The sequence below is a fragment of the Corvus cornix genome, chromosome 9, assembly GCF_000738735.6.
Source record: "Corvus cornix cornix isolate S_Up_H32 chromosome 9, ASM73873v5, whole genome shotgun sequence".
NCBI classification, from domain to species: Eukaryota; Metazoa; Chordata; class Aves; order Passeriformes; family Corvidae; genus Corvus; species Corvus cornix.
The window spans coordinates 18,957,602-18,984,448 of record NC_046339.1 but is presented as its reverse complement, the minus strand read 5'-3'; the positions used below and the strand labels follow the sequence as shown (position 1 = coordinate 18,984,448).

The following is a 26,847-nucleotide window of genomic DNA, read 5'->3' as shown; positions in this document are numbered from 1 at the left end:
AACAACAACAAAAAGCCCCTGAGGATGTCTAAGGCCTTTTTCTAAACATTTGCTATCATACTTAATCCATATTTCAGGAATATTTAGCTCAACAGTTAAAGAGAATGTATTACTCAATGAAAATGTAAGCATATTGGTAGAACATGATTTTAATGAGACTTTTAACCTTGAATTTCATCCCAAATTTGCTGGTCAGTCTACTACAGTGCCTCAAGCATGTCTCAGAATGGATTAAAATAGAGAGAAATGATAGTATAACTTGTAGAGAGACCAGCATCAACTTTCCAAATTTGCAATGTTGAATGTTTAAGAATTCGTTCTCTTTTGGGATGCAGAACAGATTAACAACACTTGAGTACAATCTTATCAGAGCAGTGAGGTTTCCCATTGCCACTTTACCTCGCATCAAGCTGCAATCGTGTCTTTACCAACCAAATGGGATTAGTTGTTGTGATCGCAGTAAAGCCTAAAAAATGTAAAAAGAACAAAATTAGATGTGATAATATCACAAGAACAGCTGCATCTAAGCTCCAAATGCACACAGTAAGGTACAGTGGATGCAAAAACTCGGACTATACTGACTTTTCCAAAGTCCCCATTTTACTGACGTTTTGTCAATCCATACAGCCAATAAACACTTAGATTGTTTTTAAATTTTACATTAATATTGAGTAAGTTTCATTCTTAGCAAGAGATGCCCCATATAAAATAAGCCAAATTAAGTACAGTTCTCTGCCTATCTAATACCAACCCTGTTTTGACACCACAGAACACCAATGCCAACTAGACAAATATCAGCCAATTGGACAAAAATGTCAATAAGAGTTGCAGAGACAGCAATAGCAATTTGAAATGCTATAAAACATTGTCTCAATTTACTCTGTTACCTGAAATACAATCCGAGTTTAAAAGCATGCAGACTGAATAAATACTACTTTTGGTGCAGTTAAAAGGCATTTATTACTGTAAATTAAGAGACCTTTTAATACTGAACTATAAAGAGCAGTTAAATTTGAGTGCTAATCTTGTATTTAGTATTCAAAGCAGAGATTGTTGGCTGGCCTTGGAATACTTTTACAAGCATATGAGTGTTTAAATTGTTAAAGTAAATACTATGACTTCTAACTGTTCAGACAGACAGCAACTACTCAGGCTTGCATAAGGGCCAAGGGTTAAAGCTTTGATTTTCAGTCCACTAAAGAAAACAGAAGAAAAAAGAAAAAAGGAAACAAAAAAAAAGAAAAAAAGGAAAAAAGAAAAAAAAAAGAAGTAAGAATCACTCTTACTTCTGCACAACTGTGGAGAGAGAGAGAGAGAGAAAGCAGAGTGAAAGGCAGCTCTGAAAAAAAGTAAAACTTAAAAAATCATCTCGAGCTGTAATACCACACATGCACCATCAATGAGGTGTCATGTCTGCAGGAGAGAATAGGAAAAAGGAAAAGCTGGAACATGGCCAGGCAAGAGATGATAAATTTAGACACTTGCTCTCTAAGTGACACACATGGCTGGTATATCACTACAACGACATGCTGCTCTCCTGCACGGGGACAGACTGGGGGTGTGGGGAAGGACAGAGTTACCTCAGTCAGTGCTTTGCTGGGGTATGGTACTTATCCAGCAACAGGCTATTGATAAGCTCGTTTATCAGATCAGTAACAGCTCACGCCAACAGATTTAGCAGAACTGGTTGCATACATCTTACTCCTGTTCAATCACAATCTAGGTTTACATTGCACACAAAGGTCTGCAATACTTGGAAATGCCAGGGGATCTTAACTGTTCTAAGGTTTGATCTGTGCCCACCCCCAAAGCTTAAACAGGTCATTATGGTTTTCAGTTCAAGCTCTGAAAAAAAATTACCAGATTTGGCAGCTACTAAGATTGAGCTGGTTTTCTATACCAAAAGAATAAAAACAGATTGGAGGTTTCTGTTCAATCTTCTGATTAAACAGATTTTTAAACTGACTCAAACTTCTTAATTAAGCAACTTCCTGTGGTAGATAATAAAGGTTTGGAGTTGGCTTTCTTTTTTTCTGATTCACTACTCATTTTTCCTATCTCAGTACTTACAGACTGTTCATATGATGGAGAGAAATCCTAACAAGCCAAGAGTTTTATATCTCTATTTCATGAAGGTAAATAATAATGTAAAAAACTCAAAGCAGTGGGGGAACTACTCTGCCATACAAAGCATGGGATGTTTTTAAAACACCCCACGTGCAAAACAGGCTCTGTAGCTCAAGTAGCCAGAGCTTGTCTGACCTGACATTTAATGTCACAGAAACTCCACGGATTCCAACAGTGCTTGAGCCTGAGTTCAACTACACTGAAAGGAAACTTCATTCTTGCATGTTTTTATTTCTTTACACTGGCACTAATAAAGTTTTAATTGTCTTTGACTTCCAATCAGAATCTTTGTGGCATGAAGTGCACTAGAAAATGCACAGAACTGCAACAAAGGATTTGAAATAAGGTGGGGAAAAACCACTCACTTTCCCTACCAACACATCTTCAAGGAAAGACTTCTCTAAAAACCAAAATTAGTTCTTAAGTCACTCCTAGTTCTTAATTACAAAACAATAAAGCCAAAAAGCCTTTTGCATTCCTATTTAAGTTGCATGTTTTGGAATTTTGTTACTGTTAGACCGTAACATACAGTCTTTCTCCTTCATATTCAACTCAAAATAAGGGTCTCTTCAAATCCTGAATCTGGAACAGGCAACACATAGGTACCATCAGTGGCAGTGGCTGAGTGACAGGAGTGACTGTATTCACCCATAGCAGCAGCCTGATACTTCTAGGTTGGCTGGGAAAAGTATATTGGAAATTTCCAGCAAAAAGTAGTTGGCACAGGATGCAGCCCCTACTCTACTCAAAACTGCACTCCTGGGGTCACTGTAAGCATTATTTAAATGCAGCACCTCCAACAGCAGGATCAGACACTCAGCAACATAGCCAATATTTTTCCCCAGGGCTGTCATAAGTCTAAATTGACAATTCAGACCAAAGTTTTCAAAACAAAGGGCCTTCAATAATTCAGGTTTCAAGATGAGATGACTACAGGTCAATTCTTACAGCTAATGTAGTAAATGCAGTTAGTGAAGAAAAATAAATTAAGACTTGAGTGATGCTGACACCAAGGAAAGCCCTCCAAACCATGAAACACACCATTTGGGATCCTTAAGAAGATAAATTTTGGTTTTTAAATACAGAAAATCTGTAGCAAAAATATTTGTTAAAACAAAGTTTGGGGGCTTTCAACAACTGCCATGAAGCTCCATCAATTGTTTCCTTTTTTCTTTTTAAAAGCCTCAATGATCTTTATAATGCTTTACAATGCCTATCAATGAGTTGCATCCTCAAGAAAGATTCCCAATTCATGACAAGTACAGATAAATTTAGCAGTATTACAAACTCCTGTAGTTTTATATGTTTTATTTTATTATATTGCAGTTTCAGAGAGGATTACCTCAATCTACTTTTTCAGCTATCCCAGCTACTGACAGGTAAGATCCCAGGTATTCCTATTATGCATCATATTTCAAAGGATAGGGTTGGTGCTTTTTAATCTATAAGCCAACGTAATTGATACAGACGCATGTGAACATGGAATGATGAATTAAAATTCCAAAGTAGTAAAATAAAAACAAACCAAAAGAATAAACAGAAAGAGACAGAAAGGAGATTATATACACATATTAAAAAAGAAAAAGAAAAGAGGTCTTTGAAATAAACGTGACAACACAGAATATCAGCTGCAGCATTTTAAAGGCAGCTCTGGAACACTGGGGAAAAAAACCCCCAAAATGCCTTGTTTAACCCAGCAGGGGCTTTCAATTAGCCAGAGCTAAGTACAGTAGCAGCTCTCAGTGAAAGGTATTTCCTACCTTTCCCTGAACTGCACAGAAAAAAAAAAAAAATCACTCTAAACAGAGTTAATGAAAAGTGATGTCTTTGCACAACGCACATCATCTGAGTTCAAGCTAGAAGTGCCTTCCCCGTATGTTGTTTATTCAATAGATATCACAAACCCAATGTGTGGTTCTTACACTAGAGGCTGCAAGAGACGCTCAGTTCAGTACTCACGAGGTTTAAGTTAGTCCATATTGCTGCAGGAAGTGACCTGCGGAGGGGGAGCATGAGATGACACGATCTCACTCTTTTCACGGGAGAAATGTACAGTAAATGCCTAAAATAGACACAGGCTTTTCTGTATCATAACAACAAGCAGTGACCTCATCAGACACAAAGTGTACAAATCGAATCCCAGAGGAAGGATTTGTCAATTAATTATTGGGAGATCTAACTGTTTGCAGGTAAAAGTTTAGGAAAAAAAGAAAGAAAAATAATCAAAACAGGCCACAGATATTAAAATAGATGTGTAAAATGCACTGAGTACTGAAATTTCTGCTCATTTGCAGCAGTTTAATTTTACATCTCCAAATACTTACCTATATAGCAAATTTACAAGTGAACCCTCCTCCTTCCCCACTCCCTTGAAAATATTCACAAAAGCTAGCCTAGTCTTAGGACTGAAAAAGCAAAGATAGATGCCTTATGAAATCCAGCTAAGGTCAGTGAACTAAATATGCATTTTATTTGGTATGAATTAATTGTGTGCATAGTACTGAAAATTTACTAAAGTAATGTGTCTCTATATAATAAGGTGATCCCAATTATTTTTAAATTTAAAAAAAAATATCTGCATTTGGGTTGGTTTGACAGTAAAGTTCTAGAAAAAATAGCAACAGCATACAAGGCAAAGTAGTTTTGCAGCAGATTTGCAACCATGTTGTCTGATTGAGGCTGTGAATCATTAAAAAAGCAAACAAGAAAGCCATACAGGAATCAAGTATATCATTCAGTTCTCTACAGCTTTTCTTCTCTGTGGTAAGAAAGGCTGAGTGCAATGAGAAGGCAGAGCTTATAGTGAATCTGAGAATTTAGCCTAACTTGGAAATGTCCAGAAATCAACACTCTTCACACAAGCAAACACTCTCAGTCTTGTAGTAAGTTCAGATATATTCCCTGCCCTGGTTTGCAAAAAGAGAACCATGATATGCTGAGGAGTAGCTGAGTACTTCTTCATGTCAACACAGATATATTTAGGTATGAAGGGGATGTGCTCTATATGCTAGAAACTAGCACAGCAAGAAGACAGCATTCATTTCTATTTGCATAAGGCATCAGTTACTAATATGTAAATAATTCATTCTTCTTGGGATAAAACAAACTTAGTAGAAGAATTTTAAAACCATAAATACACGTTTTGAGAAGAATCAGGCCTAAAACCAACCAACAAAAGAAAAAATGCTTAAAATACTATAGCTCAGCTTTTCACTCCCAAAAACGCCATGTGCATGAAACAATCCTTATTTAACAATGACAGTCTAGCCTGAGACATGTATTAGCACATGATACAAATAAACAGAACTTAAAGTTGACCGAAGTTCACTATTTGCAGTACTTTAATAAAACAATGTTACAATTGGTTTTTTTTAAAATGTATTTTTGTATCATTACTGTATTTTGCAACCTACAGGAAAAGCTTTGCAAGTGCAAATCCCACTTCATGCTAATTAGGTATTAGACTTTACGAAACAGCAAGGTCATATCAAAAAAAAAACCCAACCCACCAACAAAACAACAACCCTCATTTAAGACTGAATTACTCAACTCCTTACTGAAACCAATGGCAGCTGAAAAAGAAAAACACCAATACTGATTATTTTTTGCTAATTCTGAAGTATTTATCCACCTTGCCAATTCTGAAATCTTAGGTTCCAAAGCAAGTATTGCAACGATCTTCTGTATTAACCTGTCAGCCAAATAAGAGCTCATATTTGATCCTTCCCCTGTTATTTTGCCATTTCTTTAAGGTGATTTGCATCATACAGCAATACAAACCTTGCAGGTAAAACTGTTAATAGCTGGTTTAAGTGCATTTTCTGAAATATATTAGAATTACAAAACAAGGTTAGCACATTCCCAAGAAAGCACTGTTAATTTTAACTGCAGAGTCCTTTTCATGTATCAGAATAACACCAGAACAGAGAACTGAAATGTTGTTTGTCAAAGAACCTGAGAATTTCTGTACTGTACAGTGCCAAGACCTGTGGTGTGAACCTGCACCAACCATTCCATTTCACTTACTGGTTTAGAAATACAACTGCAGAACCTGGGAAGTGTGAGAAAGTTAACAGCCCCAAGAGCTGCTCAATGTTAAAACTTGTACACAAAAGTAAAAAAAGGCAAACAGCAATTAAGGCTCAAATCCATTTCCCCAGTGTCCTGCAGCTGTACATACAAACGCACACAACCAACCTTCTGGAAGGGAAGTCGCTACAGAGCTCCATGACAAACTACAGCCTGAGGCTGCAAACACTCAGGAAAAGGCACTGCAGCACATCTCCATAAATGTACTTTTCACTACAGAATGAGGGCAGGAACTTCCAAAGGTGAGGAACACTCAGCACCTTCATTTGTCTTCAACTGAGGACAGACTTGTTTATATCACCCACACTTCCCCCTGCCCCCAAATTAAAGACATGTTTTATTCCCTTGACAAGAACCTGAAGACTCTTCATTTTTCTTGATGCAATTAACTGATTAGGATGAACTCTTCATTAAATCCCCTTCCATCCCATTCCCCATGCTGTTCACCTACAAACAAAAACACACACTTCTGGATGATCAAAAAATCAAACCCTGCATTGTCCTTGTCTGACTCAGGTGAAATAAAAGAGCTCTTCTTACACCTTAAAGATTAAAACCTGCCACAACATTTCATGCGCCAGAGATGAACATTAGAGTCATTTAGGTATAAAGCTAACATCACTTATATTTTATATGCTATATAAAATCTTTATGTATCAGATTATTAGCAAACATTAAATAGAAAACCAATCCTCTTCCTTACTCTGACATCACACCTCTGTGAGTCCATTCCAGATTGCTGGTACTCACATTCTATAGACTGGTTGTAAAATTTGACAGGAATTAGAAACTTCAACAATTAAATTGTCAGAATTCATCTGTGAAGTGCCCATGGCCTATAAAAAAAATATGAAAATTTGTTTTTGTGCAGGAAAGGCGCAGGCAACAATAGATAAACTGTTGCCAGCCCAAGTTTTGATTTTCCCAGCACAAGTTCATGACCATAGCTCAGTTGCCTTTAACTCCCCCTTGTTAATGATCCCAAAGCACAAAATATACAAATAGAGCAATAAATATTGGTAGCTGCTAAAATACACCAAAGATACACTGCAGATATAAAATAGGAATTATTTCTTCAGAGATGAAAACACATGAAAACTATGAAAAATCTGCTCTTCTCTGAGACTTTAATGGTAGAGCAAGCTTCTCACAGATTGGTATATGAACAAAGGAGGGGGGAGTGTTACATATAATTTACACAAATAACTGCAGGCACATTTCTGAAAGACAAAAATAAGTCAAATATACAAAGCCGTAGCAGAAAGTGGTGATAAAAAAACTGATTAAGAAGAATTAAACCAGAAGTCAGTGCAAACAATGTTTATAGCTTACAGAGCAACAAGTTACTGTTTTGAAAGGTTACATTTTTCATTTCACAAATTTACAACTGAAAAAGCAGGCATGCAGGTTTTCTAGAGAAGACTGCTCACACACACTTATTTATCACTCAGTGGAGTTTCATGCATATAATTCTCTAGAGAGCCTGTTTAATGAGAGGCCAAGGCAGATAACCACTAAAAAGACATCATTCAATTATTGAACATGTTCTGTTTTGTTGGGGTTTTTTCCACATTTATTGTCACCTCTCATTTGCAGATATGACTGTAGGATGAAGCAAAAAAGTTACAGATCCTTACCTGCCACACCAGCTGAAATCATGTGTACCTGGGTAGAATCTGGATTGAAAATATTGTTCAACTTTTCCTTGCAGTTTGAGTAAGCAGCAAAATATATTGCTCTAAAATTAGAACAAAATCCAAGTTATGTTATGTTTAACATGTCAAAATCCTTAACAAGCAGAGCCATTAACTTCACTGACTGAAGATTATCTTGGGCTAAAGCTTCCTTCCTCAGTAAATAACTACTCAAGGATTAACTCTTGCAAACTAGTATAGTGGGACTATACTAGGAATGGAAAAGAAAAAACTAAACATGACACTTGAACTTTTTTTCCCCCCAGACAACAGCTCCAATTATCAATTAGTGAGGGGAAGGACAGACAGTGTGAAATACGGCAGTGAGTTTTGTGACACTAGGAAGTTCAGCCAAGGAAGAAAAACACTAAAAAAGTTCCAGTATTCTTCAACATTAATAATAGAACAAATTTCTTCTAATGGACCTAAACTCATTCGAAGAGCAGGACAATTTGAAGAGAACTAGCAAGTATGTAGCTTCTTAAAAAAACCAAAAACCACATTCTTATCACTATAGCATTTAAGATTTAAAAGTTGCTAACTTGTGGTTATAAATATTTATGCTTTAAATGCTAGAACAGCTGTGAAGCTGCAATTCACATTTTGTTTCCAGAGTTCTGTATTTATAATAGACACTGATTTTTGTCTCTGAATACACCATGAAAAATGTTGTAAACTTGTGCTACAATCAAGTTTGTGAGCTGGTATCAAAACAAAGCCAGACAATGTCAGCATCCCGATTCAATATTATGAAAAATGCTTGCTTTTGGTCATTAAAGCTAAAAAACTTATTTTAAGCACATCTAAACCTCACATTTCAGGTTGTAACGCAGTTGTTTTATATCTACAGACACCTCTCTGCAAGAGAAAAAAATGAATGTGCCACTTTTCCCGAGCAGAACGTTAACATCATTAGCTGTGCAAACATGTTTTTCTTTATTACAAAAAAGATAAAGTGCTTGTTTTGTGGGTGTAATTTCTAAAATGGAACCTGTACTCAGTTAAGTACACTGGATGTGTTATGAAACATGCTTCTCTACAGCTTATTTAAACAAAGAGCTGATGTTAAATCCACTTAGCTAATGCTTAATTGAAATGAAGTACTGGTTGGAAACAGAATCAGCCAGAGGGAAATAAAGATGTGCTTATAAATAAGTTTTGCACACTATATCAAGCTGACATTTTTGGTATGGCGGATGGGAGGCAACAAGCTAAGTATTTCACCTGGGTGAAGAACCAAAGGGGAACAGAAGGTTTCACATATAATTAACTGAAAAAAATTTGGTTTTTTCAGCTGAGGATATTCTTCATGGAGGATAGACACTTATGCAACGGATCCCATTCCTGGGTAAAAATGTCTATTAAAGTGATATCAATATTGAAGATTTGACAGAACAGACTGGTCTATTGTACAAAAGTACAGGCTCTCCAGACTAGGAAGTGCTGACATCCCGTAGGTGTCAAGAACAAAAACGTTACTGCGTTTACTTCAGCTTTTCCAAAGACTGGTGCTAATCTAGTGATCAGAAAATACCTCAGATATTCCCAAATCCTTAAAAAAATTTGCTAAAATAAAGATAATCTAATTCCTTCATTGTGTTTTTCTCTTATTTATGCAGAGGATCTAAAGAACATTATCTCATCACATCTAAAGTTCAGTTTAGTAATATTTTTCAGAAACATCCCAGTACCTCAAACCAGAAAAGTTAGGATACTCTCCAACAGTGTGCAAGAGATAGGAATGTTTTCTCTTCAAACAAAATAAACAAACAAACAAAAGCAGGGCATTAAGTCAAGGAAAGAATAAAACCTTTGTGGAATATATTCCCCCTGCATAAAGGCTCTTCTCCCAAACAGAGAAGAAAAACTATGAGCCAGGAAACAACTTCAAGTATCCTCATCCAGGCCTAAAGAATTATATTACTTTTACACAGCTTTTTTCTGTACTCTTCCTATGTACTCTCCTATTTTTGGACTGAACTTCAGCTAGCAGTTCTATGTAAGGATAAATTCAAACTCTGGCATGATCTGTTCCTCTCTGCCTGCCAGCACCAGCCGAGGAGCTGGAGTATTTTTGCTGATGCAGAGCAATAGACAATAGCAACACCACTGCCAACTAGATCAGATTTACATCCTCAGCCCTGCACTGCCCCAGTACCCTTTGGAGCCCAGCCCACTGCTAGATCTGCTTTCTCTGGGACAGCTGGTGAGTCATCATACCCAATGTCTCAACCTTTCTGAAGTTTCAGAACAGGCTTTCTCCTCCTGCAGGGGAGCACCAGGCAGTGCTTCACCAGAACTCAGGAAGGAAGACCCAGTGTTTTGAGGATACAGTCACATAATTGCCTTCTGAAGATGAAGGATTAACTGAAAGCTAAGTATACCTTTGTATTTTCCGAGATCCAAACTTGTAGTTTACATGTGCAATTCCTTACAAATTTTTCTTTTTAACTGGACAAAACTCTGCACAAGGGATAGTACACAACAGTAAATACTACTACAGTAGCACATAGTATAAGAAATGCTGAGACAGCTGGAGGTCTGGAGTACATAAATGGCTCAATTCCTCAGGCAAAAAGTTACCCCAGGAACCAAAGGTTACCTGCTGCCAATTAAGTATTTACAACTGCAGATGCAAGACTTTTTTCAAATAAACCTTAAATCCCTTAATGTATTTCATTTATTGTGCATATCCATACTCACCTGGAAGGTGCAACACCAACTAAATTAGGACCCAGCCCTCTGAATAGAGATCGAGGGCCTTCATTTTGCAAGATCATCCTAGAAAACAAAAAGACAATACTGGAACATTCACAGCAAAATTAAGGAATGTACTAACCACCAAAACTATATCGTGTGAAAAGCTTTCATAGTAACTGATATTAGTACAGTGCTGACCATAAAAAACATTAGTCATTTCCTAGAATCAGCATAAAAAAATTACATTATTGCTCAACATACCATGAAAACCATACACTAAATGCAGGAGTAAGACTTAACATCTCAATACAGGTTTAACTTACGTATAGGAACACATACATGCATGGAGTTGTCTGTTAGGAAGTTAAAGAAAGCCTCCTTGAATCTGGGACAAGATACAAAGCATGGAAATGTTCCCATTCATGTAGGTTGTAGATTGCTCAGGAAACAAAAATACTTTTTTCTACACTACATTCCTTTCACCACTCTTCAGCTCCCAATGCTTGTGATCTTTTTTGAGTGGGAGGGCCAGAGAACAAAGGGCAAGAGAAGGAGAGGAAAGAGACTTCAGAAGTTCAGTTTCACTGAGTCATTGCTGTCCAAGAGCCACTCTGGAAGATGTTGCTCTACTGCTCATGACACCCAGCTAAGGACACCTTTCGCAATTTATTATCTCTTCTCAAAAAGAGAGAGACCTCAACATGGCTTTGCATGTGCTACCCCACTGTGATTCCACAAGGTTCCCAACAGTTCCATGGCAGAAGTTTGCATCTGTATCTGTAAGGCTGCTTTCCTCCATGTTCTGGTTTTCTCATACCCATAAATTACCGAAATCCACTAAGTATTCAACTAGTAGCCCATTCTTAGCTTTTTCTTTAAGGCATGGTGATTATTTTGCCTGTAGTAAAAGGAAGTTGAAAACTTCAATGTGAAAAGTGGCCCTTGCTAGAGGCTGGCAGGTATTTCCTCCTATTCCTCTGAACTGCTGCCTGTGTGCTCCTATCCAAGCACTGCTGCTGGGCTGTGGAGCCAGTGGTTTTTTGCTTTCTGACTTGTCCCAGAGAAGACAAACCTTACCTGTCCACACAAGGTAATTCACTGATAGTAACTGAGACAAGAGTGCAACCCATGCAGAGTCACAGCCACAGTACAGTCCTCACATCTCCTATACCATGTCTACTATGAGCACAGCTCAGGAAAGACTGCTTGGGTGGCAGCAGGGTATAACCTTCCCCATTTGTGGAATTTACAGAGAAGCAGGGATACAAGCAGTGAGTTGAGACCTCAAATAAGGCATTATTAGTCCTTTAGTTTTGCAATATGGATCCCATGTAGTTGTGGATTTTAGGAAGAGTTGAAGACCTTTATGCAGCAAGGTACCCTGGCACAGCAAGGGACTATGCATTAATATTCAGTTTTAGTGAAATCAATCTGCCCCACAATCTAGATGCTAATCACTGGTATTTTACAAAGTATGGTAGGACATGGGAAGAGCAGCAAGGACTACCTGCATCCCATTACTGCAAATTGCTCTAGCAATTACTTTAGAACCAGATTTAAAGTTAAGAATTAACTACATTCCCAGATGCTGCAAAACAGAACCCTGTGCTTATTGATTTAGAAGCATTGGCCAATGCACACAAATAGGTCTCCTGTATATTTCTTCTTCAAAGAGCCATGCAGGTTAATGACAAGTCAATTACTCAATAAAGCAAACTACCCTTGTATAAACGGCCATTTTGTTTGGAATTTACTACGAGAACAAACAAGTGAAAGCAATCTATAGCACTGAAGGAGATTCCAAGCCTATTCTGACTTCCAGCAGCTGATTCACAATTGCTCTGCTGCTAAATCAAACTGAAAGTTTGCCTTTACTTTCACTAAGCAAAGATAAAACAGTGGTTCTGCAGTTACCACTGCTATTTAGGAATACTGACATATAAGGCATCCAGCAACATTCCAGCTTTCTGTCCATAACAAGTAGCTATCATTTCACTATGTGAGCAGCATTGCTCCACAGCAGTAATTGGAATATTGAGCGCATACTCAAAGACACCTTGGAAATACAAATAACTTGGACCTTGTTTTTGTCATCCTGAAAGCATTTTCATGCCTTGCAATGCTGAACCCAATTAACATGATCTGTGTTCACTTAAACCACTACTTAAAACTCACTACCACCACATCATGTGTTACACATGTATATATGCACATATAGCTATACATGTATTCAAAGCAGCAGGAATCTCAGTGTCTTAGAAACATAGGAATGAAGTGTACCAGGTCTATTTGCTTCTTTTGGATCTACAGTCCCAGAATCTGACAGAGAGCAAAGAGCTAAAGAGAGGTTGCAACAGACAGGATTATATTGGAGGTAGCTACTGACGCTCTTTTCCATTCACAGACACCAGCTGGAGAAGTGCCAGAGGCTGCACTGAAAATAAGACACAAACTTTTACATTAAAGAGCAGATCCCAGAGCCTGCACTTGTTTACTGAAAGCAGTTAAGGGCAAATCCATGGTTGGAAGAGCAGGACAAGTGCCCCATACGACCTCAACTGACCTTCTTATGTCACATGGAGAGCCTGCACTGGGAGGCTGGTGAGATTTCCATTAGCAAGACCTCAGGTTTAAATTGTGCAAGATGAATGATGAGAATATGGAATATGAAACGCAACACATATCTAAGAACAAAAGAATTTGCTTTGGTTGCCAATCAATAGAGTCACCTGTTATTCTGAGTTTGTTTCCTGACAGAGATGCCTTTGAAGTCACCTCCACTGATGCTTAAGATGCAGAAATGATTCTACAGCAATCAGTTCACTGAAATTTTGACATAATTTGCCTGATTCACGCTGCTTTTAGACTGAATAATGTGAGCCTTGGAGCACTGCACTGAATTTGCTATGACACAACCACACTCTGACAACTATGAGTCAAAAAATATCAAGTGACAGTAAGGGCATGACAGTGACAAAGGAATCCAGTTTTATTTCCCCACTAAACAGCCCTAGTACCTTAAACAAGAGTAACCATGTCCTGCACCTATGTATTTTTATTGTCACAGTCCATTGCCATGTCACTTGGTATTTTTTCACATTTACTGTATTTAAAGAACTTGAAACCCAGAATTTGTCAAGATTCAACCAATTTTCTAATGCAAGAAGCAGTAGCAGGTCCTTCCTGGAAGAAATTTCCCCTCCTCCCCAAATACTGAAGGTACCTCCCCTCCTCCTAACTGGTGAGCCCGAGCCCCCCAGGGTGAAGTGAACCCTTCCTGTGGGCATTACAAGCAGTTTAACTGTGACCTTACAACTTTCCTGCTGGCTCCTGAACTACACAAGCACTGCCAGCAAGGAGAGGAGAGGCAGCCGTCATTCAGTAAGGCACTACACAAACAAGACATCCCAGATCATTGCAAAAGCTGACCGTAGCTATTTCTTACTAGCTTTAAAAGAGTATTACTAATCACACATCCACCAGAACACATTCAAAGGCATAAAATGTGTGGGTGGTGAAAGCTGAAAGAGACTAAAAGGCTGAGTTAATTTTAATTGCCTCCACATTTGGTTACTTCTATGATTTGGACACAAATAGTTAAAAAAGTCTTATACTAACACTTTTTCAGAATGAACATGAGAGTCTGGCATGTAAATGTTACAATGTTGCCAGCACGAAGTTAGGAGCTGAGTTGTACAAGGTAAATCTGCTCTGGCTACTTGGAAGATAAAAGCTCAAGCATGAAGGACATTTGAAAATTTGGAAACAGTTAAAAGGCAAAATATGGGAAGTCATCTCCTAGTAACATCACAACACATGTAAGAGTCAATCTTTCACACAGATTTGTTCAGCACACCTGTCCTCCTCCCTCCCCAAAATGAACCCAAACCTTTGTGCCAGCTACACTCACTTCAGACAGTGGAGAGGTCCAGGAGAAACTCTGGTTACTCGGTTGACAGTAGCACCATTCACAGTGTTGAGATGAACTTCAGATATGTAGAGAGTCACAGAGGAGGACTGCAGTCGTGTTTTTACAACTTCCAGTGGACATGTCAGAATTGCACCAACAGTACCTCCACATCTGCAAAGGTAAATAGGATCGCCACATTTTTAACTGCAAAGTAACTGAAGGGTACCTTCACATAGAACGGACATTATACTCAACACAGTCACACTGCAAAGGTGAAGAACCAACAGGAACATGTGTCACAATGACAGTTATTTGCCCTTGAAGGCAAGTAAACTGTTAAGTCAGTTTGTAAACCCCACAACTTGAAGTGAAAATTTAAACAGAAAAAAAAGTAGTCAAGGTACATAACTTTCAGTACATGCTGTTCAAGTCAGTTCTGGAAAGTAGCTCAGTAGCTTAAATGTTTAACTTTTTATGGTAAATTTTAACTTTTTTTTTTTAATGTTTAGTGTGCTCCTGACCACAAACAAGGTGCCAAAAATCCTTAAGGGCAGAAGAGGTTTATGCACTATGCACACAGGGCTACATGTAAAAACTGGTAAAATCTGTGGTGTGGCAATTTAACACCGTCTTCAAAAGCCCGACTGCATTTCAGTCCTTGTACCATGAAAGCAGCAGCTGTGCAAGTGCTTCCTGAGCTCTGCCCATTTCAGAAAGACAGACCAGGTACTGTAGAATAGAACCTGCAAGGCCAGAAGAGCTCACACGGCTGACCAGGTGAAGAGTTGCAGGGTTTGCTTCAGTCTGCCTCTCGTTCTGAGAGCAAGCCAAGGCAAGCTGTGCACAGCTTGTGCTGACAGAGCAGTTCCTGCCATTCTGCTCGAGCACAGCGCAGCCAGGAACACGCTGCCCTGCACAGCTCTGCTCAGAGCCTTCCTGGGCTTCCTCAGAACTCAGTGATTAATATCTACATTCTTAGCTGTGCAACTAGAGCCTCAGAGGGTAAAATAGCAAATCTACAAATTCTGAGTTCCAAGACTCAGTCTCTTGAACACTTTCAGAGATCAGTATTCTTAACATTGCTAAACACCCTTCTTAAAACTATGGCCAGGACACTATCTCCTTTAAAAAACAAACTAACTAACTAAAAATCCAACCCAAGGAAGCAAACCTAGATTTCAATTCAGGTATTAATGCTAACTACAGCTCAGTTTGAAATGCACTAACACATAAATACAATTTGTACTAAATTCAAAGGGCGAAGCATTTGCTTCCCTAATAAATATAATAACATATATATATAATGAGAAGAAGTGCTTGATTCTGACAAGATAGTTATCAGCTATTTTTTTTTTGTAACACAAGAAGCTCAAACACCCCCAAACCCTTTAATAAGCTGTAAGCCTGTTCAAGTCTTTTTAAAATGTTTTCCAAAATGCAACAGAGAGTTCAGTCCAAAGTAGGAGTAACAGCTAAGACTCAAGATCTCCTATAAATTTTAATAGGAGGGTAGCCTGACAACTCTCTTCTACCACAGGGAATACAAAAAATATAGCAGTACACCCTACAAACCTAATCTGTTTGTATGAAGTGAACTGAGAGTAGAGCTGCCAAGCAGAAGTTTGATGATGTTCACTTAACACTCCATTTAAACACAGTGACCTAGAGGTACCCCATTACTAAGCCTAAAGGCATCTTGCCCATCCCTAACTCCAACATTAGACTGAAGTCTATTCTCTTCCAAGGTTTAATTGGGGAAAGATAATGAGTTTCTTTGCCAGTCTGGAAAAAAGTGTTATCACAGGAAGACAAAAGACAGTCCTTCAGTATGTGCCGCACACATGTGGTTACTGCCTCACACAGACCTTAGAGCAACCTGCTCTGAATGAACAATTCACTTGTTTCTAACAGTAAGTTACATATAAACTTATTTTAAAATTAGAGTTGCAGAAAGAGAGTAGTAGATGTGCTAATATTTATTTCAGCCAGGGTTGGAAGTAGCAGGAGCATGTAACATGTTAAGGCTCCTTATGAACAGCATGTGAGAAGTGCAAGTAGATCAGCTCCCAAAACAATTTGACATGAAGCTGCTGAAGCTCTAAAGCTCTGAGACAGACAAAGTTGTCTGTGTTTCCTGCAGTTCAAAACAGACTCCACCCCATAGTAACGTGCCTGTGCAGGCAATGTAGGAAGTGGGCTTCAGAGTTTATCTCCTTTCTTGCAATCCTTACATTTCTGTTCCCCTTGAGCTTACCCTCTTGAAAACATTTCTGCGTTTCATTGTGGACAGGCTACACAAGAACTTGTTTTCAAGCAATACTAATCACAAGAGAAAGTACATGGTATGATTTATATTAATGAGATAAATGCTATGAAGTGGGGAAGAAATGAGGACAAAAAACTTGACCTGCATTCTTGAACAAGGCTTGGAGTTTGGAGCCCTTAAGTTCCCTCCAGCTACATCAGAGCAGAAAAATTTTCTAAAGTTGAAGATTAATGCTGACCTGGATGCTCCCCTACACCACACCCAAATCACAAGGGATGCCTGACTGCAACACTTCTGCCAGACATCCACTGTAGATGGGTCACACGTCCTTCACTCAGCAATGGATTACTTGGGAAGAGGGCTGATACACAGCTACTCTGTGGTTGCTCTTTGTAACTTTGGCTACAGCAGGCACTGGTCAGTGACAGCCAGCAGATGTAACAGCAGCCAGCACTATGATCACACGCATCATAAGCTCTCTTTAAGAGCCTTTTCCTGCACCACATTCTGCCATTCGAGTAATTTCAAATAATCAGCACCCTTGGCAGTTTCTTGCTGTTGTGCTTCTTTGGTTAGCCTTCTCTTAAACAATTTAAGATGTCTTGACTAATTCCAAGAATATTTTTAATGCTTTCCACTATTGATAGTTTTAATTAAACTTCTGTCCCCCATCTTCAAGACCTCAAGTTGCTAGTTAAAATTGCTGAAGAAAGCTGAGAAGTTTTACAGTGCTATGTGGTTCTGTAATTCAAGTCTTGGCAAAATTCCCAATTTCTACTTCTGTCAAAGTAATATGTGACTTTCCCAGCCCCCAAAAAGCCCCATATAATAGACAAAACATCTGAAACTGAAGGAGTAAAAGAAATATCTTGATATGTTGAGGAACCAGAACTTTCTCCACGGCCACAAGATCCACCGAGTTTGAATTAAACTACTAAATGAAGGCATAATTCAGTAACTACCCTGACTTGTCTACTTCACTTGACCTTTAAGATAAAGACCACAAGGCTTGACAAAAATCTGTTTATGAAAAACTGTCAGTAAACAGAGCTTGTGGGTAAACAAAGAAGAGAAACAATTCAAGAATATGCACACTGTACAAATAAGCATAGCAGCTGTTCTGTCACCAGCATCAATGACAGTGTATTTTACTTAGAAATGTATTTCCAGCTTTGCTTATTTAACACACTACTGGGAATACCATCAGAGACAGCTATGTTTTTGTCCTCAAGTCCTTGCAGGCCATTAACAGCCAGCCACCAGCTCCAGCCTACAACAAGTGCTCTATAAATCGCCAGCAGACTGCTGCCACTTTTCCTGCTACCGTCCTCACTGGCTCAAATTAAGGGGAGTATTTTTAGCTTGTGGCTTAACACACATTAGGAACTAGAACAGTTCAGAAAAACTTTATTTAAACAGTTTGAAGAATATGAGATTTCTTCTCCTGGAAAATGCAGGTGAGATTTTGTAAACTACTTCAGAAATTTCGACTACCTAAAACCACTCTGGGCTTGAGTCTCTCCAGCCATGCATGCACCAGGCCCCAACAAGTGTGACTTTCAGGAACACTTACTAATCTGTAGCTTTTTCTCCAGGATTAAATGAATTTCACCTGGTAGTGTACATAGGTGAGCGAATACACTCCTGCTGACACAGTACAAATGGGAAGTGAAGAATGGCAAGACCTGAGACACTCCTGTGTCTGAGTGCTTACTGCAGTTTCCAGTGAATGCTGTTCAGAAGACCAGTTGCTCATCTTATCTAAAATGTGACATTCACCTCTCATCAATGTTTACTACAAGCCTTCTTCAGCTTTACCAAGCGAGTATTAAAAAAAGCTTGCGAAGCTGACTTTCATCAGAAACATCTGATCATAAAAGGCTACAAGAATCCACCTGTAGGGTCCAAGTAATTTGAAGGGCAGAAAAGCAGAGATCAGTAGGTAAATCCACAGAAATAAACACTCTGGTTAAAAAAGGAAGACCAAAATCCCACTACTATTAACACAGTCAAGTTAGAAAATTAAAATTTCAACTTGAGCCTTCTTGTATAGTTTAAGAGACGTCATACTCAGTGAAACAAGATAAATGGACATCACAAGATGCAGTTACCACCTGCAGGATCATGACAGACCTAAAAGAAAAACAATAAAACTAAGAACAGTTGTCTACTTGACATCTCTTGGACTGAAGAATCTAGGAAGATGGCAATGTTCTCCTAAACTAAGGAAGACATTTCTCCTCCAAAAGCATCCATGAAAAAAGAAAAAAAAAAAAAAAACCAAAAACCAAAAAACAAAAAACCAAAACAACACAAAAGAAACCCCAACCACCCACAACACATTTAATTTGATCCCAAATGTCGATTTAGAAGACCATCACCTCACTTGTTTAACAGAAACAAACCTGGAACTATCGGGCTTTAAATTCTGCTAACAGTTCAACAGATACAGCTCTGACAACCACTGTCCTCAGACAGACCTGCATTATTTGTGTGACACTCCAAGGAAAGAAATATGCACATGCTTCAAAAACCTAAACCTGTTCAGCCTTCACATCCCAAGTTCTCCTTCCAGACATGGCTACACAAGAAAGTCTTCTCTTATTATTGCAAGGTGAAGGTATCTGCTAAGGAGTCACTGCCCTTGTCCAGAGCAGCTGAGTATCTTCTACTGGTACCTTTCAGCCCGGCAAGTACCACCAGAGACAGCTCTAGCATGAATGAGGGTCTCAAATTCAGCCACTGGACTGTCTAGAAATGCTCTAAAGCACACTAATATTTCAAATGCCAGTGCAGGCTGACTTAGAACTGAAACTGTCATTGCACATTTTCTTAAATTCCTTGAGATAATGATGTATTTTACAAGAACAAAAGCCATGGCTGCCTAGTGCTAGTTTCAGATTCACCTTTCACAGTATTTGTAACCACAGCCTCAAAGACTTAAAGATAACCCTTGACCCTGTTATCTTAGGTCTACATTCATTCATGTATTTTACCAGTTACTTATCTTTCCTGTACAAAAATGAAACTTTCATGCAAACACTGGCTGTCAAAAGACACAGCAAGAAACCTGAGCTCAAAACTCTGTCAAAAAAAGAAGAAAATTATCCAAACAACTTGGAATCAGAGCACCTTTCTATCTCTTCATCACTTACTGCAAATTCAGGTCCCAAGTCTATCAGCAGTTTCATGAGCTGTCTTAAACCAGAGTAACTTCCACATCAACAAAGTTGCAGCTTTGTATATTAATTTTACTGTATCTGTCTTTAGAGAGTTTAGAAGGGCTTTAGCAAGTACAGCTTTCAAAAACAGCATTCATTAATCCTGAATTTTCAGGGTTTTCCTGTTATTATACTGTTCAACTTGAGTACTAGCAGCCAAAAACCTTTACCCACCTTACTCATCAATTATGTTTCTTTGTTGAAACTTAGAAAGTGTAAGTTAAGCTCACATCCTTAAACTACAAATACTAATCAAACGTGCTATTTCTAATTAACAGTGTAAAAATAAAATTGCCCTGGATGTGCTGCCACACAGAAACTTACAAGTGAAAACAGGAAAGCCACCACCACAGGATCAAGCATCACTGGGTTCCATTATTCAAAACAAACATCAACATGAACAGTGTAGCTTCTATTAGGAGCCAGGGTAAATAAATGTTTACAATAACATTTGTATTAAGCAAAAACAGCTCAAAGCATCTAGAAAGAAATATGAGAAAAATACCAGTGGCACAGTTTCTCAAGTAGTGACAGCAATTTTCATGCAATTTAGTAACCCCATGGAGCAACCCCAAGCTTTAAACAAACACTGTCTTGTTTCACACAAAAATGCATCTGAATATAAAAATAACCTCAAGTTTGGACAGAAGGGCATTAACCTCCTTCTCACTTGTTCTGAAACACATCCAGGGTTATGCCAGGAATGTATTTTAGGGCAGAGAGGAGCTGAGTGCTTAGCAACTCAGTTATGACTCAAGTGGCTGTTTTCTGAAAGGGAGTAAAAAAGCCCCAATCATCATAATATGTGTTACACATTATTAACTATCTTCTGAAATCAGAAAAAGCCCAAGGATCTTTAATCTTTACTTCATATATTTCAACAGTGTCTGATCTTGCTGAGAATTCAAACACTTACTTAAATACATTTTCTGCACCTTAACCATTTTAGCCACTGCAGGGATTTGCCAAGAACCTCTGTCAGACAGAGTGGTAACAATTACAGACCAATTTAAGACCATTCTATAATCAAAACAAATAAAGAGGCTCCTTCCTATACTTCCTCACACATTATATTAGAAAACAGCCAGATTTCTGCAAGAAAAGCCAAGAGTGAAGAAAAGAAGCAAACCTGAGACTATCCAACTGTGAACTCGGAAAAAGCAGCTGTCCACCTCCTAACCCAATCCCCTCCTTTTGCTGAGGAAACAAGGCTCACACAAGTTCACTGCTCTGATGGAAGCTTGTATGATACAGAATTACTGTCAAACTTTCTGGAAATGAAGAATAAATCATGAAAACCTGAACACTATTTTTGTAGCCAACACCTGAATTTTCACTGGATGGCTGCAAGCCAGAACATCCAAAACATATTAATCTTTCCTATAAAGCAAAACATTAAGGTTTTCTACTACTTTTTTTAATGAGTCTCACAACTAGAAAAGCAACTATAACTTACTACTTGAACTAAAAATGTTAATTACATCCTATATTTCAATCACTACTTTTTAATTTAAGAATGGAGAGTGTTCAACTGCATCCTTGCTTTACACTAAAAGGACCTGAGTTTATACTACCAACATAATGTCTACAATGATAATAGCTGCTATTTGACTGTGTGGTGGAAAAAGAGAAGATACACAAAAAACCCCATACAGCCTAGGCAGCTACAGAGAGATCCCAGAATGGCCCCGCTTACATTACTAAGCCAGCAGTGTCATCTGTTAAAGTTTCATTACAGAAAGCAGGAACTGAAGAATGAACTTCAACATAAAAAAAAAAAAAAAAGCCAAAAGCCAGCAGACAGAGATAATCATGTTGTTTCCATAGAGGCTCTGGTGCAACTTAAATGCAAACAAAGCTCCGTTCCTCTAAGTTTCACTGAAGACTAAAGATCACTCAGGTGATCTGTAGTGCACCATGCTTGCAAAGTCATGAGATGACCCCAAAAAACTCCTCTACTGCAAAATGTGACCAAATAGACAGTGCTAGCTTGGCTGAACTAAAGTTACAGGAAACATGTGGCTGGCACTCAACCTCTTCGTCACAGCATAACCCCTGACCCAGCTGGCCAGCACCTAACCATTGACCAGACTGCTCTGCAATAAATAGGAATCAGCAAGCTGAGCTGAGCAATCTTCATCTGGTCTTGAGTTTGAGGTTTGTAAACCTGTTTCTGACATAATGCACAATTCTGCCCAGTAATTTCCCCTGTGCAGAGCTGTCAAGCTGAAGGGCTACAATCAGGCACCACACAAAGAACCCTTAGAGCTGGAAAGGACCTCTGGAAATCATATTGTCTAATGTCCCTGGCAGGGTCACCTGGAGCAGGTGACATAGGAACATGTCCAGGTGGGTTTGGAACGTCTCCAGAGGGGGAAACTACACAACCTCCCTGGGCAGCTGTTCCAGTGCTCCGCCACCCTCAATATAAAGAAGTTCTTCCTCATGTTGAGGTAAAACTTCTTGTGTTTCAGTTTGTGGCCTCTGCTCCTTGTCTTGTAGCTGGGTATCACTGAAAAAAGTCTGGCCCCATCCTCTTGGCACTTCTTTGAGATATTTGTACGCATCAATGAGATCCCCTCTCAGTCTTCTCCAAACTGGGCTAGAAAACAGGCCCAGCTCCTGCAGTTTGTTCTCATATCAGAGATCCTCCAGATCCCTCATCATATCTGTAGCCCTCTACCAGACCCTCTCCAGCAGCTCCCTATCCTGCTTGAGTTCCTGCTATTGCTTTTCTGAATGCTTACAAGGATGCAAAGTCTGAAGAAACCAGTACACATTACTGCATCTTGGGCCTCCTGCTGCATAACCACTCCCCTCTTAAACACGGTGCAAGAAATTAAGGGGATGACAAAGCCCCCCCACAGGCACTGGATCAGGTGCACAATGCTGCAAAGTGTGCCAAAAGCAGAGAAAGTACTCACATGTATCCAAGTCACTCAGACTTGCTCAGAATCAATACACTGTTCTGCCACCTCAAACACCTCAGTCCAGAAGCAGCACAGGAGCATAAAGGGAAATCACAGCTTCAAGCTCTCTCATGGGATGCAAGGTGTGTCCCCTGTCACTTCTGCATAGCCATGCTCACTACCCAAGCGCACGTTTACAGTCAAGTCCACCAGGACCCCCAGCTTTCCCTTTGAAGCTGGGTGCCCTTCCCAACCTGCCCCTGGAAGGACCACAGGCTTCTGAAATACAGTTTTGAAACTTAAAAACATACATTTTGAAACTTCATTAGTAGCTGTAAAGGTAAAAAAGTTACTTCAAAACGAACTAAGGCTACATCTTTACTTCTGGGAACATTCTTCCCTCCTATTTCTTCTGCCTTTGTGGGTGGAGAGCTGTACGACCGTGCCAAAGCCCCACACGGAAGCGCAGCACATACCGGAGCGTTAAAATGCATTCCATGGATACAGCGGCCCTTGGACACGAGCGTGACCAGCGGGGCATTCCCAGCCCGCGGAGCCGCCAGGGGAGTCCCGGCAGCCTCTCCGTACAGAGGGGTAGCCCCCGCACAGTGGGCCCTGCGTGTTTCTCCACGAAAACGCCAGATAAGGACAAACCCGGGAACCGCAATCAGATGGAGCGGGCTGGTTTTACGCGAAGCCTCCACCCCGCCTCCCCAGGGGCCCGCGTTCCACCCGTGACACAACGCAACACCCGGGGCCGGGCCCGACCCCGCAGCGGGCCCGGAAGGGCCTCACGGCGGGAAGCAGAGTGCTGCCCCCTCTCTCCTCCCCGCGGCCCCGCGGGCACAGAGGAGCGAGGCAGCCCCTCACAGCCCCACCGAGATGTCCCCAGGCAGCCGCTCCAGGCCGCCGCCGCCCGCGCGCTCAGGCCAGCCAGCAGCGGGGCCAGACCCGCATCCCGGGGAGGAGGACGGGAAAGCGCAAGAGCCGTTCCCGGGGCTTCACCTACCCGCCGGCAAAGAGATGCACCAGGGTGTCTCTTTGGCTCATCCTCGTCGCCTGCACCCGGGCGGGAGGAAGGAGGTGCCGGGCGCTTCCGCCCCACGCTCACAGCGCCGCTCTTGGCAGGGCTCAGCATAAATACGGGCGGGCCGGCTCCGCCTCCCGCTGCCGGCGGGGCTCCGCAGGCACACGGGCCACGGCTTCCTGTGAAGGAACGGGGGCCGGGCCGGGCTCCGCCTCCCGCTGCGGGCGGGGCTCCGCAGGCACACGGGCAGCGGCTTCCTGTGAGGGAAGGGGGCCGGGCCGGGCCGGGCCGGACCCGCCCCTCGCCGCGGCCGCTGCGGCACCTAGAGTGCGTGGCTATGAATATGCATAACATGAATATGCAACGACCGCCCCCGGAAAACCGATGCTGCTATTGGCTACGGAGGCGTGACGTCAGCGCAGGCACTGGGCCCACCTCGTGAATATGCAACGAATCTCCTCGCCCCCAAGTAAACAGAGGCCGCCATTGGCCCCGGGGTGTGACGTCACGCGAGCGCTGCCTCAGACTGTCGGGCTGGCGTGGGTAGCCGTGAGGCGGCAGCGCAGCCGGTGCGGCGGGGTTGGGGCGGGCCCGCCCCGCCTCTCATGTTCCAGAAGTGTCTGGACACAGTGCTGTTCCCTGTGCTCTAGGATGACCCTTCCGGAGCAGGGAGGTGAGACCAGATGCCCCACTCTGGTCCCTTCCAACCTGACCCCTTCTGTTACACCCGCAGCCGCTGAGGCTGGGAAGGTCACAACCAGCAAGTGCAGAAAATGTGGGGAAAAGGGTATGAAAAGCCAGCCCCAGGGCCCTCAGCAACCCCAAACAGCAGCACTAGTAAGGTGTGTGGTGGTCTTAGTTTTTGTTTCCTCTTATTCTTGACTTAGGGGTCATCCCCTCAGCTACTGAAGCAATGCGTCTCCCCAGAGGCACCCAAACACTGCTCCTTGGGTGTTTCTGAAGGGAGTGTCCTGGCTCACTGAGTGGCTTTCATCTTGGTTTTCCTCAAAAACATACGGATAAGGGAAAATAAATAAGGCTAAACAGGAAAACACTTAACATCATGTGTAAAATTGTCATCAGAGTTAATATGTTGAAAATCCAAGTACCTAAAGACAAATACATGACTTGCTAAAATCTTCATGAATATCCACAACATCCCCCCCATCCTCCCCCAAAATGTAAGCAGATATTTCATAACAGCAGAACAGAACAAGAATGCATTTTCAAAGCTATGTCTTAAATGAGAAATGCTCCTCTGAGCATGTGAGCTCATGTGGAAGACATGTTGGAAATGTAATGTGAGATTTTTGAAAGTGTGGTGGCAGTTAAGGAGGAGGTTGGATGGGAGAAGGCTTGGACAAGTGTGAGATGTGGAGATGATGGGGAAGAAAATTGTTACATTGCACTGAGACAAGTAAAAGTAGGACAATGATTTTGCAGCTGGGATCCTGCATTACCCCTGGGCACAGCATGTAGTTGAAACTAGCGAATGGCAGAGGAATAATTGTTACAAAGTAGAAAAACATGCAAGACTTTCACAAGCCTGTAGTATGTGTGTACGAGATATATTAAATTTAATATTCAAAAGTGAGAAAGCATCATATGCTGCTTGGCACAAGATTTCACACAGAAAAGAGTAAATATATTCTGGTTAATTAAAACAGATACATTATTTTGAAAGTATTGGAAAGCTTCAACAGTGATTTTATTAAATCCTACATGAAAGATGGTCATATGCCGAATACTTCATGTGAGGTCATGGGTCCAATTTTTTTAAAATTCTTTCAGTAGCTTAAAAGGGAACAGAAGATGGGTTTTCTGCAGGCCATGTGATTCCATCCAGGAGAATGTGTCCCAGTAAACTCAAAAGAAGATTCAATACTAGTCACAGGCTCTGCTTTATTCTGTCTCTGTATAGGTGAACTCCTAATCTGGGAAATTTTAACTTCATCTGGCATGCATGGCTTCCACAGTGGCAAACAAGAAAAAGTAATGTGGTTATTTTCATGAATACTTATTGAATAGCTAGAATGAGTTGAGCTGTTGAAACATTTTCTTTACATAAATGGATGTTTTGTAATTTTTAAAAATATATCATTTTATGGAAAATTTAGACATTCCATTGAAATGTTTAAAGGGTCTGAACTGAAATATTTTCAATTTTTATTAGGAGTCTGAAGCACTTTGATTCAAAATTATTTTGCACTATTTCTTGAGAATTGACTTTAATACCACTTCTATTCTCCTTGTTAGGCTGGGATTTCTGGCTGGACTGCATATCCATAATATTTGATGGATATGGATTCTTACAGCATATTTTCCCTTTCATCCATCAGGGTAAGTGTGGAGAGGAGCTGACACGTGGGATCACACCTGAGAGTGCAGACCATAAATAAAAACATCCAAATTGCATGAAATCCCATTTTCAAAAGATCTCATTCATACAAGACTTTGTAAGATTTTGGGGTTTTCCATACTTTTATTGCAAAAACCTGACTAATTCTTCTACTTAATATTTGGTCTTTTTTACCTCTTGATTTCTTAGAAATAATAAATTAAAATAGAATTTGTTTGGATGGGATTTGGGTTTAGCTTTGCTATTCTGCTTCATGTAGCAGAATATGTGTAATAGAACTTAACAAAGATGTCATAGGAGACAAAAAAAAATTGAAGACTTTGTTTCAGTTTTTTTTCTAACTTTTCCTCAAGATACACATACCATGTGCGGCACTTTTCCTCTTGTAGTCTTTGAACAGAACACACCCTTTCTTAAATTTCATCACTGGCTTTCTGTGTCAAAAAGAGTAATAGAATACATTAGAATACCTGATAACAGCTGGTTTTTTCTGCTCCTTTATAGCAACCTAAGGTGGGAGAATAGAGTCTTCCCATGCAGCAGAA

General features: G+C 40.3%; 1 protein-coding gene across 1 annotated transcript in view; it reads right to left on the bottom strand.

Annotated features, from left to right (window-relative positions):
• The window catches only part of SLC25A36 (solute carrier family 25 member 36), a 30,393-nt gene extending 6,244 nt beyond the window's left edge, over positions 1 to 24,149 (bottom strand). The window contains exons 1-5 of the mRNA XM_039556729.1: positions 23,926 to 24,149; positions 14,521 to 14,691; positions 10,614 to 10,691; positions 7,854 to 7,954; positions 400 to 466 (exon numbers count right to left, since the gene is read on the bottom strand). Coding sequence (XP_039412663.1) covers positions 400 to 466; positions 7,854 to 7,954; positions 10,614 to 10,691; positions 14,521 to 14,691; positions 23,926 to 23,966 — 458 coding nt within the window. The 5' untranslated portion in view covers positions 23,967 to 24,149. The remainder of the gene's footprint in view (positions 1 to 399; positions 467 to 7,853; positions 7,955 to 10,613; positions 10,692 to 14,520; positions 14,692 to 23,925) is intronic.
• Positions 24,150 to 26,847: the final 2,698 nt, after the last annotated feature.